The 18,664-nt window shown below is 42.4% G+C and overlaps 1 protein-coding gene across 1 annotated transcript in view; it reads left to right on the forward strand.

Moving 5' to 3' along the window:
* The window catches only part of LOC143122392 (NACHT, LRR and PYD domains-containing protein 12-like), a 76,644-nt gene that overhangs the window by 30,756 nt on the left and 27,224 nt on the right, over nt 1-18,664 (forward strand). The window contains exons 2-7 of the mRNA XM_076283202.1: nt 6,129-6,397; nt 9,833-9,946; nt 11,920-12,033; nt 14,038-14,151; nt 16,155-16,268; nt 18,260-18,373. Coding sequence (XP_076139317.1) covers nt 6,138-6,397; nt 9,833-9,946; nt 11,920-12,033; nt 14,038-14,151; nt 16,155-16,268; nt 18,260-18,373 — 830 coding nt within the window. The 5' untranslated portion in view covers nt 6,129-6,137. The remainder of the gene's footprint in view (nt 1-6,128; nt 6,398-9,832; nt 9,947-11,919; nt 12,034-14,037; nt 14,152-16,154; nt 16,269-18,259; nt 18,374-18,664) is intronic.

Here is an 18,664-nt window from a genome sequence, read left to right on the forward strand (position 1 = left end):
AAACTTAGAATATGCACCTCCCACTAAATACATCCTAGAAGGGTAATAGTTAGGGATATAAAAAAAATATTCATTATAATTGATTGCTAGGAGACTCATCTATATCTTAAAATGAAGTTTGAAAATCTGAGGTGACTGATATTAGCAGGCTAAAAGCATTTGTGCAAAAAAGTTTGACCTAATGTGGGCGGGGCAGGTTGGCACACTGATTTTGGGGTTGGTTGGCACATACATTCCCTATGGCTATTTTGTGACAAATCTATAAACTTTGTATTTTACACATAAAAACATCATACATCTTTATTTTAGCATTGTTATTGTAATTACTGAACATAGTTTTACATTTGGAAGCATTTCAGACATTTTTAAACATTTGAAGTAAAAAAAAAAAATCGGTAGGGACCAAATTGGTCTTGATGGTGGGCCCTACTGAAGAAAAACACACAGGAAAGACATCAGCAAAGCCCTACAGGCAGTGATATAGATGAGCACTTCAAACAAAAGCAAAAGGGGTACTGCAAAGGACTATAACATAGGTGTTCCAACCAACCCCGACTACATGTGCCAACCAACCCCGTGCATGGGGCAGGTTGGCACACGTGCACAACGCCACTTTAATCATATATAATTCAAAACAAGGGATAATTTGTTGACATTGAATGTATACATTTTGTAGCTGAGATCCCAAGCTTTCAGTTAATCACAATTTGACAATTTCAACGCATTGTAAGACGGAGAAATATAGCCGAGAGTGAAAAGTGTTCCAACCAGCCCCGATCTCCCCTACACTGTTTCTCCAAAGGAGAACACACCAATCTCAATAAATCTGCTTAATTACGGCGAAAATCACATAAACACTAAACTACATTTCTAACTCTGTTGCAGAGAGAGCATGGTGCCTCATGTAGTCTCTCATATCAGCATATTCTGCCAGTGAGATCTGTGCTCATGATAAGAGTCAGGGAGGAGATAAGGTGCTTGTAGACAACAAGATCCAACTGTAAATCAGTTACTAAGCTGCACTGGAACACTGTGCTCCATTTGAAAGCCATCAACAACAGGGTCTGGTGATTCCTACTCATGTATTTAGTTCACAAACCATACAGGTCTATCTAAATATTGGAGTATGTCAATAGACTAATATGTTCACTTAAGTGAAGTAGGCTTCTGGTGACTTGACTATATAACATCAACTTAATGTTAAAGTCCAATGTTTTATGTAGAGCTTGAATGAATACATTTTCAGCTGTGATTCAGTAGACGTAGAGAGCATGTTACACTTCAGGCTTAGTGGTTCTCTAGTGCTGATTTCCAGTAAGTTCCTTTACAGCTCCTGGACATGAGCCACCAGCCTTTTATTCAGTGTCAGCCATATTTGATTTACCAGCTAGCTGAGACACTACAGACAACTACAGACAATTTTATTTATACAACTAAATTATGTTGTCTGTATGACATAACACATTTTCTACTAGCTTTATAGGCAGTTCTTTATAATTCCCAACTGATATTTGTAATTGAAAATCTGACTTGTTAATGTTTGGGGGCCTTGCAGACAAGCTAGGGACACATATGATGGCGGTACCTCCACATATAGTGAGTACTAAACTACGACATGACTTACTTCTGTGGTTGGATTCAGAGAAGATAGTTTACTTCATTGAACTTACAGTTCCTTGGGAAGACAGAGCGGAAGAGGCCAATGAGCTGAATAGAGCGAAATACACTGAAAATGCAGAGGAGGCAGCCAAGCGAGGTTGGAGTGCACGATTAAGGCCTATTGAAATCGGCACACGAGTGTTTGTGGCTAGGTCTGCTATTGGCTTGCTGTCTGAATTAGGCATTTGTGGACGAAGTCCAGACATGGGCAGTATTTTAATTATATGTATTTAAAAAACATATTTAATTACTTTAGTGTATTTTGTAATTTGTATTTTGCAGGTTTGGAAAAACTTAAATGTAGTTTGTAACAAAGTACTTTGAGGGATTGTATCTGAGTATTTCAACTACTTAAATACTTCTCAAATAAGCCAAAATGTCATCACTCAATTAAATATACTACCCGCTATAACCATGACAATAGGAAATGCTTATCATAAAGCCAAAGGCCAGAATCTTGGTGAATCTGGTTTTAAGAATAGGCTGGGTGCCTGGAGATATCCCTTGGGCAATTCCCTATATTCAACTGTAAAGTTGACCTAAACATTTCATTATATTTTTGGAAGAAAAGCATGAAATGTTTACCCATTTTCCATTTTTCTTGCTGTGGTATGCCACATTGTGACCAACTTAAAAGTGTTAGATCCAACTTTCTTCTATTACGATCCCCTCTGAACATTTGTAAAGTTGAAAAAAATGAAAAGAAAAGTCAATTGAGGGTCAAAAAGTCAATTTTATCACCCTTCTGTAAGGACAACACGGGTGTAAACTCAATTTGTTTGTTTTTTGTCACCCTGTAGACCAGTGTTTCCCAAACTTTTTTTCTGGCGACCCACTTTTTAAAAATTACAGACCATCACGACCCATTTCACTTCAAATCTCCAACTTTTCTATGCCTCCCCCAACCATACATTGCTATAGGATACCTGCTTTGAACACGGTTGTGTTGCATTTTGAGCACCATCAGCGTGAAAAGTTGGAAATGACTACTGAAAAGATACGTTTTAATGCGCATCCGAGAGTAGGGGAAATTTTCGCATGTTGTGCAGTCGTCATTCGTCAGCATAGTAAGCTGTTACTGTATTTCTAAAAAAAAATGTTGTGGCTACGTTGCGTTGCAGACAAATGGGTCCATAACACTGTGGACGTCAATTCCAATGTAAACAGCAAATAACTCAAGTCGTTATATTGTATTGTTGTATTATATTATATTGTATAGTCGTTATATCAGAACAAGAGGCGTTTCCGCAATAGCCGGAATAATGCACCTTTACTTTGGAGTTAGCGACGTAGAAAACGAGAGGAATAGTGTTTAAAATGCCCATTTAAATTGTAGACTATAATGCACTGTTGTGCATTTTAAATCAGAAATAAGAATGTGAGGAGGTTGCTATTAACTTTAAAGATTGCATCTGCAATCGAAACTGTATGCAAATTGAATGGCCTTATGTCCGGTCTATGGATGTCTGCTTTAGTTGACAGCGCGGTCACTAGATTTGAATCTGTAAAGTTGAGGAGCTGGTATCTATTAAAGTTCGTGCAAATAGGCGGATTCATGTCCCTTGCAGTTTGCAACTGCGAGGTACATGGCAGGCGCCCCACAGAACGGTTTCATTTTGAGAGGTAGATATCCATGCTCTGGCACCCCCTTTGCGATGTGTTCGTCCCCCAGTTTCATGCGCCAGTTTCTTGAGCTTTTATGACAAAACCGTGACTGTGGTAGTTAACAATCTACATCCTAATAGAAAACTGTTAGCTTTCCTGGTATCAAATGACAAATGATATCAGTTAGGCCTATAACACAACATAAATTGTGCTGGCGACCCAAATAAAATCTCTTCGATCCACCCGTGGGTCGCGACCCAGACTTTGGGAAACACTGCTGTAGACAACTTAAAACCCCTTAGAACATGTCAGGAAGTTGAAAGAAATTAAAAAGTAACTAGGAGCTTGATTTGTCAGGTGTGTTAAGTGCTACAAGACTAAAAATTTAAAACGATACAGATAATATACTGAGGGAGAATTAGGACCACGGCCTTTGACCCCATGACCTTGAGTACCTAATAGCTGATGTTCATTCTTACTGCAGGACAGTATTAAAACTTGGATTTGACATGAGAGTTTATGTAAGGAGTAACATCCGCTGAGGTGTCCTGATATGCAGAAATAATGGAGGAGACAAAGACCTCCCGAGAGTGGAATTCTCTCCCAAGTGAATTCATTCCGTATATTGGGACACCTTATAGGTTGCTATTCTGTTCATCCCCCATGTTGCCAGTAGGCATGCATTTATAGCACAACAAGGGAAATGTAGTTCAGTTTAAAAAGAGGCCAACCTGTTCAATTTGTTGTACTACTTTCATTGGTTACGGAAAATCAGTGCTCGAATTACGTGGGAGCCAGAGGGTGCCGAGCTCCCATAGAGTGACGACTGGCTCCCATGAAAGCAACAAAGTCAAAAATCTGAGGGGGTCTCTCATATCTGAAGGTGTCTGGCATTGCAATTTAATCTTAAACAACCGCTCATTATCCATCCCTGTGCGATCTCTTACCATTAAAGACGTTAAATTAAAATATAGGCTACTACGGGACGTAGACCTACCCTACGCTCTTGAACGCAGCACGACACTTCACCACCACACCACTAGACTATATGAGCAAACCGTATACGATCGTTTTGACAGCACTCGCAAATCTGAAGAAGTCACCCTGCTTTGATGCGAGTGTTTTGTCTATTTACATAGGCGTTCATTGGGCTAGCCTATATGGTTTGATATGTGCTGAAAAGTCCTATTTGCATTTGAACTTGCGCTTCACCTCTTCTATGTTGATTGACAAAGCCATAAATTATGGCCCATAATGCCGCCTACAATGATTGTGTTGTCTGATGATCTGTAGCTATCCTCTGCCATTCAGAGCTCCAGAAAGTTCCCAGATATTTTGAAACACCTGTTAGCAATCTCTGATGTCGGAATATTCAATGGCTACCCGACAACATCTCAGTGCAAACTCCAAAATTGTTCGTCTATTAATTTTCCACGGTTCAACAATACTAGAACATATATGGCTTATAATTTCTGCCAGTTAGTGCTTTTTCCCTGTGTATAAGTTATACTACATGCATTATTGTGTTTGACACTGAGGATAGCCTATCTGAGACGGTAGTCTGGTTCAAATGAGTCACGTTGTAAAATTGAGAATGGCACAGACTAAATCGTTTAGTCTATTTCTTTGTATTGTGAAATTGAAATGAATTATGGACTATTACACTCAATAATATGTTGAAATTAATTAAAAGCAATCAATTTCTATGAAAAATCTATGTCTGTTGTGTGCGTGTGTCAAGGTAAAGCCAAGGCCTACCGTGCGCATATATTGTACGCCTAGGCTATTTCATCGCCTTGTTAGGCTATGCACGGGAGACCCCCTTAAAGACAAAAAGATAATTCGAGCCCTGCGGAAAATGATGGTGGGTAGTTTGCTTTGTTACAGTTGATTCCACTGTTGCGAAGCATGCTTGTGAGTTCAATCATTGTTTACATTGATATGAGATGGTAATTACATTTTTTACCAGATCTACTTCATAGGTGCCCCAATGTACAGAATTAATAGCCCCTGTCAGCCAATCAAAAATAGTATTTCTTGTCTTTTTTCACATCAGTATTTTGTATTTTATTTTGTTACATTTCATGAGCCAGTATTTGTAATTTGTAACAAAATAGTTTTTGATGTATTTGTGCCCACCTCTGACGAAATCTATAAGGCAGGTGGTTAGTAACATGTCCTTGGCAGCAGAACGAGCAAGCGAATGGTTGTGGGTAAGGAGAAGTTACCCTTCCTGGTGGGCAAGCTAACTGGCTCATTTGTTTTGTGTTTGTGACGGACTGTGCCTAGGTTGATGGTGGTTGGTTAGGGTTTTTAGGGTTATGGTTCAGTCCACATCAATGGGACGGACCAAGCTAGACCATGCCTAGGCTGGTTAAGAGTAATTTGGGTATTGGATATTTCAATGTGGTAATATGGTGACAGCATGGAGGGGAGTGTCTCCAGGATGCTGGTTTCACTGTTAAGCCTTCATGAGGTGTCGTGGGCCTAACTTAACGAAACATCGGCGAATGAGGGTGCCCACTTGATAACCCCAATGACATGCCGCATACTATATACTGCTGTTGGATGGGCCATTTGTCTTGTGTTTGTGACCATTTGTTGGCAGATTTGTGGTTAGCGTGCTTCTTTATAAGTTAATTTGAATAGGTGCTTCTGAATGTGTTTTTACCTTGGATTTTGGTACAAGGGATTATAACATCTAATCCTGTGTATTAATGTAATGGATATGTGCATTGTTCATAATATGCCTCGTTTAAAACTGTTATATTCTTTGATACAAATAATCTATAAATATAGAGATATGAGATCAGTATTGATCTGATCCCTCAGAGACCAACTATCTGTATGTGTCTGTATGTCAGGTGAGCGTCATGGCTGTGAACTCTCTGGACCTGCTCTTCAGAACTCTGGATGAGTTGAAGGCTGAAGACCTGAAGCGGTTTAGGACGTACCTGTCTGAGAGGACGGTGGAGGGGTGTGAGGCCTTCCCCAAAGGAAAGCTGGAGGACAAGGATGCTACAGATGTTGCCTCTGAGATGAAGAAGGCCTATGGGGAGGAAGGCTCAGTGAAAATGACTCTGACCATCCTGAGGAAGATGAACCTCAACGACCTTGCAGACAAACTAGAGAGGTAAAGATATACACAACTCGTGTAGACACACACACACACACACACACACACACACACACACACAACACACACACACACCATACACACACACACACACACACACACACACACACACACACACACACACACACACACACACACACACACACACACACACCACACACACACACACACACACACACCATACACACACACACACACACACCATACACACACACACACACACACACACACACACACACACACACACACACACACACACACACCATACACACTCACACACACACACACACCGTAAACAGCGGTATTTCTTCAGTACTCTTATGAACACACACACACACACACACAGAGCCAGAGTTAATACACTTAATTTTACTAGGAAATTACAAGGTCCAGCGGCCCTTTCGGGTGGGGTGGGGTGCATCTTGCTCACTGAAACTGAATGTTAGACCTTACAGTAATATTACAGTTTTTTCTGATTGCTTAAGCACATTTTTTGTAACTATGGCTTTTTTTGCAAAACTCTACACACAAATGGCAACACCTCTCACCCAATCAGCAAAACACTGTAGTTCTCTTGCAAAAGCTAACACACCTTGCTTAACTCTTCACACCTTCGTAAAAATGGTGTTTTCGTATCTAACAGTAAACACAAGCCATCACAATAGTAAGCACACAATGTGCCAACAACACACTGATGGTATGAATATAAAACACAACTGGCTTTTGCTTTCTTTGTGCACAAGGTAGACTATGTCAGTTTGAGGTCATACTTTTGTCATAGTTCTGTAAACATACAGGGATCCAAACTTCAAGTATTAGTGTTTATTTACACACATCAAAACAAACACAAGTGTGTTTTTCCAAGTCAAAACACAAAATAGCATTTCACTGAGACAAAACAAATCAGTCTACATCGGGTTGTCTCTCTCAAAATTCTGTCTACATCACATGCAATGTCCTAGTCCAAGGCACCGGGAAAAATATATTCTGGAATGACGTATCCAGGCCTGACATGACAATATCCCCACATGTAGACTGTTTTTTTGTCTGTAAAAGGGCTATTTCTTTCTCTTCTCACTCTTCCTGCTCACTCCATTGTACCCATTGTACATTACCTGTGGCTTATTTATAGTGCTTAGGCCGATTGCAAAGTGAACTAATTATCTAAAACAGTTTTCACATGAGAAAGTGTGCCAGAGAGTTGGCAAAATAGTGTAAATAATAGCCATTGTGGCTAGTTGTGCAAAGTGTGTGTTACAAAATTGCAAACTGAGTGCAAAGCAGTGTTTGTGCTTTTAGTTTTGCGAACTCAGTGAGTGGTTTTGCCATTTGTGTGTAGAGTTTTGCAAAAAAAGCCATAGTTACAAAAAATGTGTTTAAGCATTCAGAAAAAACTGTAATTATTATTAGGCCTACTACACGTCTCCCCTGCCCACATAAGAGTTAGTCAGGGCCGTACCACTCATGCCACTGGAGGAGGGGCCGCTCATTTACTCCCCTAAATTATTGCAGATGTAGACTTGGTTGCAACTTCTGAACAGTTTTAGTGAGTGCTACTTTGATAATATTTGGGAAACAGCCATTGCGGGGCTGCAACTGCACAGGCCAGGCTGAAGTGCCTCGAGGGCAGAGCAAATGAACTTCGGAAACAATAGGGGGGTTATTACCTTACAGTAAAAATAATTATTATTAGATAAGATAAGATAAGATAAGATAAGATAAAATAAGATAGTCCTTTAATCTCCATCTCACGCTAAACTGTTGTGTTTTAAAAGCTAAACTGATGCCACAACCGGTCTGGGTTTTCTGAAGTACTGTAGTCTAGGCTACAGGCTGCATTTACAACAGAAAATCAAGTGACATAGCAAGTAGGCCTAGCACTGTGCCTATTTAGAGACAGGAGCATTTAAGGTCGACAGGACATAGCCACGAACACTGTTAGTATCAGCAGAGTTACTGCCTTGGTGTGTTGACCAGATTGCTTTATCAAATGAAATGCGTTTGTTAATATAGGACAATTGACAAAATAGGGAAATTAAACAGCGTGCCTATATATTTTCAACCCGTATAGCCTACACACAAACAATCTTAAATCGACATGAAAGAAAACAAAATGCCCCAGCTTATAAGCACAATATGAAGTGCTTTACACACACACATACATATATAGTGAACTATTACTGTAGGATCCCCTGTAAAAAATAGTGGTCAGTAAAATACCTCTAAAGTGCCTTGAGCTCTATTGGGGTGGTGCTTATTGGACAGTCTAACAGCAGTAGGTAGGAAGGGCCGGCGATGTCTCTCTTTTATACACACAGGGCGTAGCAGCCTGTCACTGAAACAGCTGCTCAGTGTTGTCAGAGTGACATGCATTGGGTGGCGCTCATTACCCAGCATAGATGTCAGTTTAGCCACCATCTTGCTCTCTCCCACGATCTCTATTGGGTCCAGCTTGCATCCCAGAACAGCACTAGTCCTCTTAATAAGTTTGTTCAGTTTCATCCTGTCGGCGGCCGAGATGCCGCTCCCCCTGATGCCACCACTGAGTGGTAAAATGTTTTTAAAACCCAAAAGATCTGAGTTGCCTCAGCAGATGCAGCCTGCTCATGCCCTTTTAGTAGAGTGCAGCCGTGTTGTTAGACCAGTCCGGCTTATTGTTCAGGTGAACACACAGGTACTTATAAAATGTCACCCTCTCAATCTCATTTCCCTGAATGCTCACTGGTGCTGATGGGGGATGACCTTTCCTACGGAAATCAACCACCAGTTCTTTGGTCTTGCCCGCATTGAGTTGGAGATGGTTCCACAGGCACCAGTCCGTAAAATCCTGTATGTGATCTCTGTAGTCAGTCTCATCATCGTCCTAGAACTACTACACGTCTCCCCTGCCCACACAAGAGTTCGTCAGGGCTGTGCCACTCGTGCAGGGGCTGCTCATTTACTCCCCTAAATGATTGCAAATATAGACTTGGTTGCGACTTCCGAACAGCTTGTGCTACTTTGCTAATATTTGGGAAACTGCGAGTGAGGGGCTATGACTTCAGAAACAATAGGCTACATTAAAGCATTAAAGTTCACGAGATTCAGACCGGCCCAAAACGATAATGGCCCACCAGGAATCCTCCCGAAGATCCCGAATAGCCAATCTGGGCGCGCGCACACACACACACACACACACACACACACACACACAGACAAACACACACACACACACACACACACACATACACACACACACACACACACTATATACACAACAGTATTTCCCCTGTACTCTTATGAATATTCTGTTGTATGTATTTAAGTGAATCATTTAAATGCATTTATAATGAATTTGCATTGTCTTGTTTAAGAGGGGGTGTTTGTAACATTAACTGGGTACACATTCAACTATTAATGTTGATTTGATGCATTGTGTCTTTGTGTTTGCAGACCACAGACACAGAGACCTCCATCTCCGGTGCCCAGCGGTGTGTCCATGAAGAGTGATGCGTCCATGCCTGAACCTCTTACCTTCAGCAGTGGACCAGTCCCATCAGGACTAAAGTGAGTTCAGACATGTAAACACACACACACACACACACACACACACACACACACACACACACACACACTGCTGGAGCTTGTGGCTTCCGATCCCATAACAAAAGCAACAGTGAGCTGAGTGGGACATTCACAAATTTCCATTTTACCAGGAAATTACAAGTTCAAGTGGCCCTTGGGGGAAGGGGGGGGGGAGGGGTTATTACCTTACAGTAAAAATAATTATTATTAGATAAGATAAGATAAGATAAGATAAAATAAGATAAGATAAAATAAGATAGTCCTTTAATCTCCATCTCACGCTAAACTGTTGTGTTTTAAAAGCTAAACTGATGCCACAACCGGTCTGGGTTTTCTGAAGTACTGTAGTCTAGGCTACAGGCTGCATTTACAACAGAAAATCAAGTGACATAGCAAGTAGGCCTAGCACTGTGCCTATTTAGAGACAGGAGCATTTAAGGTCGACAGGACATAGCCACGAACACTGTTAGTGTCAGCAGAGTTACTGCCTTGGTGTGTTGACCAGATTGCTTTATCAAATGAAATGCGTTTGTTAATATAGGACAATTGAAAAATAGGGAAATTAAACAGCGTGCCTATATATTTTCAACCCGTATAGCCTACACACAAACAATCTTAAATCGACATGAAAGAAAACAAAATGCCCCAGCTTATAAGCACAATATGAAGTGCTTTACACACACACATACATATATAGTGAACTATTACTGTAGGATCCCCTGTAAAAAATAGTGGTCAGTAAAATACCTCTAAAGTGCCTTGAGCTCTATTGGGGTGGTGCTTATTGGACAGTCTAACAGCAGTAGGTAGGAAGGGCCGGCGATGTCTCTCTTTTATACACACAGGGCGTAGCAGCCTGTCACTGAAACAGCTGCTCAGTGTTGTCAGAGTGACATGCATTGGGTGGCGCTCATTACCCAGCATAGATGTCAGTTTAGCCACCATCCTGCTCTCTCCAACTATCTCTATTGGGTCCAGCTTGCATCCCAGAACAGCACTAGTCCTCTTAATAAGTTTGTTCAGTTTCATCCTGTCGGCGGCCGAGATGCCGCTCCCCCTGATGCCACCACTGAGTGGTAAAATGTTCTCAAAACCCAAAAGATCTGAGTTGCCTCAGCAGATGCAGCCTGCTCATGCCCTTTTAGTAGAGTGCAGCCGTGTTGTTAGACCAGTCCGGCTTATTGTTCAGGTGAACACACAGGTACTTATAAAATGTCACCCTCTCAATCTCATTTCCCTGAATGCTCACTGGTGCTGATGGGGGATGACCTTTCCTACGGAAATCCACCACCAGTTCTTTGGTCTTGCCCGCATTGAGTTGGAGATGGTTCCACAGGCACCAGTCCGTAAAATCCTGTATGTGATCTCTGTAGTCAGTCTCATCATCGTCCTAGAACTACTACACGTCTCCCCTGCCCACACAAGAGTTCGTCAGGGCTGTGCCACTCGTGCAGGGGCTGCTCATTTACTCCCCTAAATGATTGCAAATATAGACTTGGTTGCGACTTCCGAACAGCTTGTGCTACTTTGCTAATATTTGGGAAACTGCGAGTGAGGGGCTATGACTTCAGAAACAATAGGCTACATTAAAGCATTAAAGTTCACGAGATTCAGACCGGCCCAAAACGATAATGGCCCACCAGGAATCCTCCCGAAGATCCCGAATAGCCAATCTGGGCGCGCGCACACACACACACACACACACACACACACACAGACAAACACACACACACACACACACACACACATACACACACACACACACACACTATATACACAACAGTATTTCCCCTGTACTCTTATGAATATTCTGTTGTATGTATTTAAGTGAATCATTTAAATGCATTTATAATGAATTTGCATTGTCTTGTTTAAGAGGGGGTGTTTGTAACATTAACTGGGTACACATTCAACTATTAATGTTGATTTGATGCATTGTGTCTTTGTGTTTGCAGACCACAGACACAGAGACCTCCATCTCCGGTGCCCAGTGGTGTGTCCATGAAGAGTGATGCGTCCATGCCTGAACCTCTTACCTTCAGCAGTGGACCAGTCCCATCAGGACTAAAGTGAGTTCAGACATGTAAACACACACACACACACACACACACACACACACACACACACACACACACACACACACACACACACACACACACACTGCTGGAGCTTGTGGCTTCCGATCCCATAACAAAAGCAACAGTGAGCTGAGTGGGACATTCACAAATTTCCATTTTACCAGGAAATTACAAGTTCAAGTGGCCCTTGGGGGAAGGGGGGGGGGGGGGGGGGTTATTACCTTACAGTAAAAATAATTATTATTAGATAAGATAAGATAAGATAAGATAAAATAAGATAAGATAAAATAAGATAGTCCTTTAATCTCCATCTCACGCTAAACTGTTGTGTTTTAAAAGCTAAACTGATGCCACAACCGGTCTGGGTTTTCTGAAGTACTGTAGTCTAGGCTACAGGCTGCATTTACAACAGAAAATCAAGTGACATAGCAAGTAGGCCTAGCACTGTGCCTATTTAGAGACAGGAGCATTTAAGGTCGACAGGACATAGCCACGAACACTGTTAGTGTCAGCAGAGTTACTGCCTTGGTGTGTTGACCAGATTGCTTTATCAAATGAAATGCGTTTGTTAATATAGGACAATTGAAAAATAGGGAAATTAAACAGCGTGCCTATATATTTTCAACCCGTATAGCCTACACACAAACAATCTTAAATCGACATGAAAGAAAACAAAATGCCCCAGCTTATAAGCACAATATAAAGTGCTTTACACACAGACATACATATATAGTGAACTATTACTGTAGGATCCCCTGTAAAAAATAGTGGTCAGTAAAATACCTCTAAAGTGCCTTGAGCTCTATTGGGGTGGTGCTTATTGGACAGTCTAACAGCAGTAGGTAGGAAGGGCCGGCGATGTCTCTCTTTTATACACACAGGGCGTAGCAGCCTGTCACTGAAACAGCTGCTCAGTGTTGTCAGAGTGACATGCATTGGGTGGCGCTCATTACCCAGCATAGATGTCAGTTTAGCCACCATCCTGCTCTCTCCCACGATCTCTATTGGGTCCAGCTTGCATCCCAGAACAGCACTAGTCCTCTTAATAAGTTTGTTCAGTTTCATCCTGTCGGCGGCCGAGATGCCGCTCCCCCTGATGCCACCACTGAGTGGTAAAATGTTTTTAAAACCCAAAAGATCTGAGTTGCCTCAGCAGATGCAGCCTGCTCATGCCCTTTTAGTAGAGTGCAGCCGTGTTGTTAGACCAGTCCGGCTTATTGTTCAGGTGAACACACAGGTACTTATAAAATGTCACCCTCTCAATCTCATTTCCCTGAATGCTCACTGGTGCTGATGGGGGATGACCTTTCCTACGGAAATCCACCACCAGTTCTTTGGTCTTGCCCGCATTGAGTTGGAGATGGTTCCACAGGCACCAGTCCGTAAAATCCTGTATGTGATCTCTGTAGTCAGTCTCATCATCGTCCTAGAACTACTACACGTCTCCCCTGCCCACACAAGAGTTCGTCAGGGCTGTGCCACTCGTGCAGGGGCTGCTCATTTACTCCCCTAAATGATTGCAAATATAGACTTGGTTGCGACTTCCGAACAGCTTGTGCTACTTTGCTAATATTTGGGAAACTGCGAGTGAGGGGCTATGACTTCAGAAACAATAGGCTACATTAAAGCATTAAAGTTCACGAGATTCAGACCGGCCCAAAACGATAATGGCCCACCAGGAATCCTCCCGAAGATCCCGAATAGCCAATCTGGGCGCGCGCACACACACACACACACACACACACACACACACACAGACAAACACACACACACACACACACACACACATACACACACACACACACACACTATATACACAACAGTATTTCCCCTGTACTCTTATGAATATTCTGTTGTATGTATTTAAGTGAATCATTTAAATGCATTTATAATGAATTTGCATTGTCTTGTTTAAGAGGGGGTGTTTGTAACATTAACTGGGTACACATTCAACTATTAATGTTGATTTGATGCATTGTGTCTTTGTGTTTGCAGACCACAGACACAGAGACCTCCATCTCCGGTGCCCAGCGGTGTGTCCATGAAGAGTGATGCGTCCATGCCTGAACCTCTTACCTTCAGCAGTGGACCAGTCCCATCAGGACTAAAGTGAGTTCAGACATGTAAACACACACACACACACACACACACACACACACACACACACACACACACACACACACACACACACACACACACACACTGCTGGAGCTTGTGGCTTCCGATCCCATAACAAAAGCAACAGTGAGCTGAGTGGGACATTCACAAATTTCCATTTTACCAGGAAATTACAAGTTCAAGTGGCCCTTGGGGGAAGGGGGGGGGGAGGGGTTATTACCTTACAGTAAAAATAATTATTATTAGATAAGATAAGATAAGATAAGATAAAATAAGATAAGATAAAATAAGATAGTCCTTTAATCTCCATCTCACGCTAAACTGTTGTGTTTTAAAAGCTAAACTGATGCCACAACCGGTCTGGGTTTTCTGAAGTACTGTAGTCTAGGCTACAGGCTGCATTTACAACAGAAAATCAAGTGACATAGCAAGTAGGCCTAGCACTGTGCCTATTTAGAGACAGGAGCATTTAAGGTCGACAGGACATAGCCACGAACACTGTTAGTGTCAGCAGAGTTACTGCCTTGGTGTGTTGACCAGATTGCTTTATCAAATGAAATGCGTTTGTTAATATAGGACAATTGAAAAATAGGGAAATTAAACAGCGTGCCTATATATTTTCAACCCGTATAGCCTACACACAAACAATCTTAAATCGACATGAAAGAAAACAAAATGCCCCAGCTTATAAGCACAATATAAAGTGCTTTACACACAGACATACATATATAGTGAACTATTACTGTAGGATCCCCTGTAAAAAATAGTGGTCAGTAAAATACCTCTAAAGTGCCTTGAGCTCTATTGGGGTGGTGCTTATTAGACAGTCTAACAGCAGTAGGTAGGAAGGGCCGGCGATGTCTCTCTTTTATACACACAGGGCGTAGCAGCCTGTCACTGAAACAGCTGCTCAGTGTTGTCAGAGTGACATGCATTGGGTGGCGCTCATTACCCAGCATAGATGTCAGTTTAGCCACCATCCTGCTCTCTCCAACTATCTCTATTGGGTCCAGCTTGCATCCCAGAACAGCACTAGTCCTCTTAATAAGTTTGTTCAGTTTCATCCTGTCGGCGGCCGAGATGCCGCTCCCCCTGATGCCACCACTGAGTGGTAAAATGTTCTCAAAACCCAAAAGATCTGAGTTGCCTCAGCAGATGCAGCCTGCTCATGCCCTTTTAGTAGAGTGCAGCCGTGTTGTTAGACCAGTCCGGCTTATTGTTCAGGTGAACACACAGGTATTTATAAAATGTCACCCTCTCAATCTCATTTCCCTGAATGCTCACTGGTGCTGATGGGGGATGACCTTTCCTACGGAAATCCACCACCAGTTCTTTGGTCTTGCCCGCATTGAGTTGGAGATGGTTCCACAGGCACCAGTCCGTAAAATCCTGTATGTGATCTCTGTAGTCAGTCTCATCATCGTCCTAGAACTACTACACGTCTCCCCTGCCCACACAAGAGTTCGTCAGGGCTGTGCCACTCGTGCAGGGGCTGCTCATTTACTCCCCTAAATGATTGCAAATATAGACTTGGTTGCGACTTCCGAACAGCTTGTGCTACTTTGCTAATATTTGGGAAACTGCGAGTGAGGGGCTATGACTTCAGAAACAATAGGCTACATTAAAGCATTAAAGTTCACGAGATTCAGACCGGCCCAAAACGATAATGGCCCACCAGGAATCCTCCCGAAGATCCCGAATAGCCAATCTGGGCGCGCGCACACACACACACACACACACACACACACACACACAGACAAACACACACACACACACACACACACACATACACACACACACACACACACTATATACACAACAGTATTTCCCCTGTACTCTTATGAATATTCTGTTGTATGTATTTAAGTGAATCATTTAAATGCATTTATAATGAATTTGCATTGTCTTGTTTAAGAGGGGGTGTTTGTAACATTAACTGGGTACACATTCAACTATTAATGTTGATTTGATGCATTGTGTCTTTGTGTTTGCAGACCACAGACACAGAGACCTCCATCTCCGGTGCCCAGCGGTGTGTCCATGAAGAGTGATGCGTCCATGCCTGAACCTCTTACCTTCAGCAGTGGACCAGTCCCATCAGGACTAAAGTGAGTTCAGACATGTAAACACACACACACACACACACACACACACACACACACACACACACACACACACACACACACACACACACACTGCTGGAGCTTGTGGCTTCCGATCCCATAACAAAAGCAACAGTGAGCTGAGTGGGACATTCACAAATTTCCATTTTACCAGGAAATTACAAGTTCAAGTGGCCCTTGGGGGAAGGGGGGGGGGAGGGGTTATTACCTTACAGTAACAATAATTATTATTAGATAAGATAAGATAAGATAAGATAAAATAAGATAAGATAAAATAAGATAGTCCTTTAATCTCCATCTCACGCTAAACTGTTGTGTTTTAAAAGCTAAACTGATGCCACAACCGGTCTGGGTTTTCTGAAGTACTGTAGTCTAGGCTACAGGCTGCATTTACAACAGAAAATCAAGTGACATAGCAAGTAGGCCTAGCACTGTGCCTATTTAGAGACAGGAGCATTTAAGGTCGACAGGACATAGCCACGAACACTGTTAGTGTCAGCAGAGTTACTGCCTTGGTGTGTTGACCAGATTGCTTTATCAAATGAAATGCGTTTGTTAATATAGGACAATTGAAAAATAGGGAAATTAAACAGCGTGCCTATATATTTTCAACCCGTATAGCCTACACACAAACAATCTTAAATCGACATGAAAGAAAACAAAATGCCCCAGCTTATAAGCACAATATAAAGTGCTTTACACACAGACATACATATATAGTGAACTATTACTGTAGGATCCCCTGTAAAAAATAGTGGTCAGTAAAATACCTCTAAAGTGCCTTGAGCTCTATTGGGGTGGTGCTTATTAGACAGTCTAACAGCAGTAGGTAGGAAGGGCCGGCGATGTCTCTCTTTTATACACACAGGGCGTAGCAGCCTGTCACTGAAACAGCTGCTCAGTGTTGTCAGAGTGACATGCATTGGGTGGCGCTCATTACCCAGCATAGATGTCAGTTTAGCCACCATCCTGCTCTCTCCAACTATCTCTATTGGGTCCAGCTTGCATCCCAGAACAGCACTAGTCCTCTTAATAAGTTTGTTCAGTTTCATCCTGTCGGCGGCCGAGATGCCGCTCCCCCTGATGCCACCACTGAGTGGTAAAATGTTCTCAAAACCCAAAAGATCTGAGTTGCCTCAGCAGATGCAGCCTGCTCATGCCCTTTTAGTAGAGTGCAGCCGTGTTGTTAGACCAGTCCGGCTTATTGTTCAGGTGAACACACAGGTACTTATAAAATGTCACCCTCTCAATCTCATTTCCCTGAATGCTCACTGGTGCTGATGGGGGATGACCTTTCCTACGGAAATCCACCACCAGTTCTTTGGTCTTGCCCGCATTGAGTTGGAGATGGTTCCACAGGCACCAGTCCGTAAAATCCTGTATGTGATCTCTGTAGTCAGTCTCATCATCGTCCTAGAACTACTACACGTCTCCCCTGCCCACACAAGAGTTCGTCAGGGCTGTGCCACTCGTGCAGGGGCTGCTCATTTACTCCCCTAAATGATTGCAAATATAGACTTGGTTGCGACTTCCGAACAGCTTGTGCTACTTTGCTAATATTTGGGAAACTGCGAGTGAGGGGCTATGACTTCAGACACAATAGGCTACATTAAAGCATTAAAGTTCACGAGATTCAGACCGGCCCAAAACGATAATGGCCCACCAGGAATCCTCCCGAAGATCCCGAATAGCCAATCTGGGCGCGCGCACACACACACACACACACACACACACACAGACAAACACACACACACACACACACACACACATACACACACACACACACACACTATATACACAACAGTATTTCCCCTGTACTCTTATGAATATTCTGTTGTATGTATTTAAGTGAATCATTTAAATGCATTTATAATGAATTTGCATTGTCTTGTTTAAGAGGGGGTGTTTGTAACATTAACTGGGTACACATTCAACTATTAATGTTGATTTGATGCATTGTGTCTTTGTGTTTGCAGACCACAGACACAGAGACCTCCATCTCCGGTGCCCAGCGGTGTGTCCATGAAGAGTGATGCGTCCATGCCTGAACCTCTTACCTTCAGCAGTGGACCAGTCCCATCAGGACTAAAGTGAGTTCAGACATGTAAACACACACACACACACACACACACACACACACACACACACACACACACACACACACACACACACACTGCTGGAGCTTGTGGCTTCCGATCCCATAACAAAAGCAACAGTGAGCTGAGTGGGACATTCACAAATTTCCATTTTACCAGGAAATTACAAGTTCAAGTGGCCCTTGGGGGAAGGGGGGGGGGAGGGGTTATTACCTTACAGTAAAAATAATTATTATTAGATAAGATAAGATAAGATAAAATAAGATAAGATAAAATAAGATAGTC

The sequence above is a fragment of the Alosa pseudoharengus genome, unplaced genomic scaffold (genome assembly GCF_046254945.1).
Source record: "Alosa pseudoharengus isolate Yale_2024_CS ecotype anadromous, Long Island Sound unplaced genomic scaffold, YU_APseudo_1.1 YU_APseudo_1.1_scf_1, whole genome shotgun sequence".
In the NCBI taxonomy this organism is placed as follows: domain Eukaryota; kingdom Metazoa; phylum Chordata; class Actinopteri; order Clupeiformes; family Clupeidae; genus Alosa; species Alosa pseudoharengus.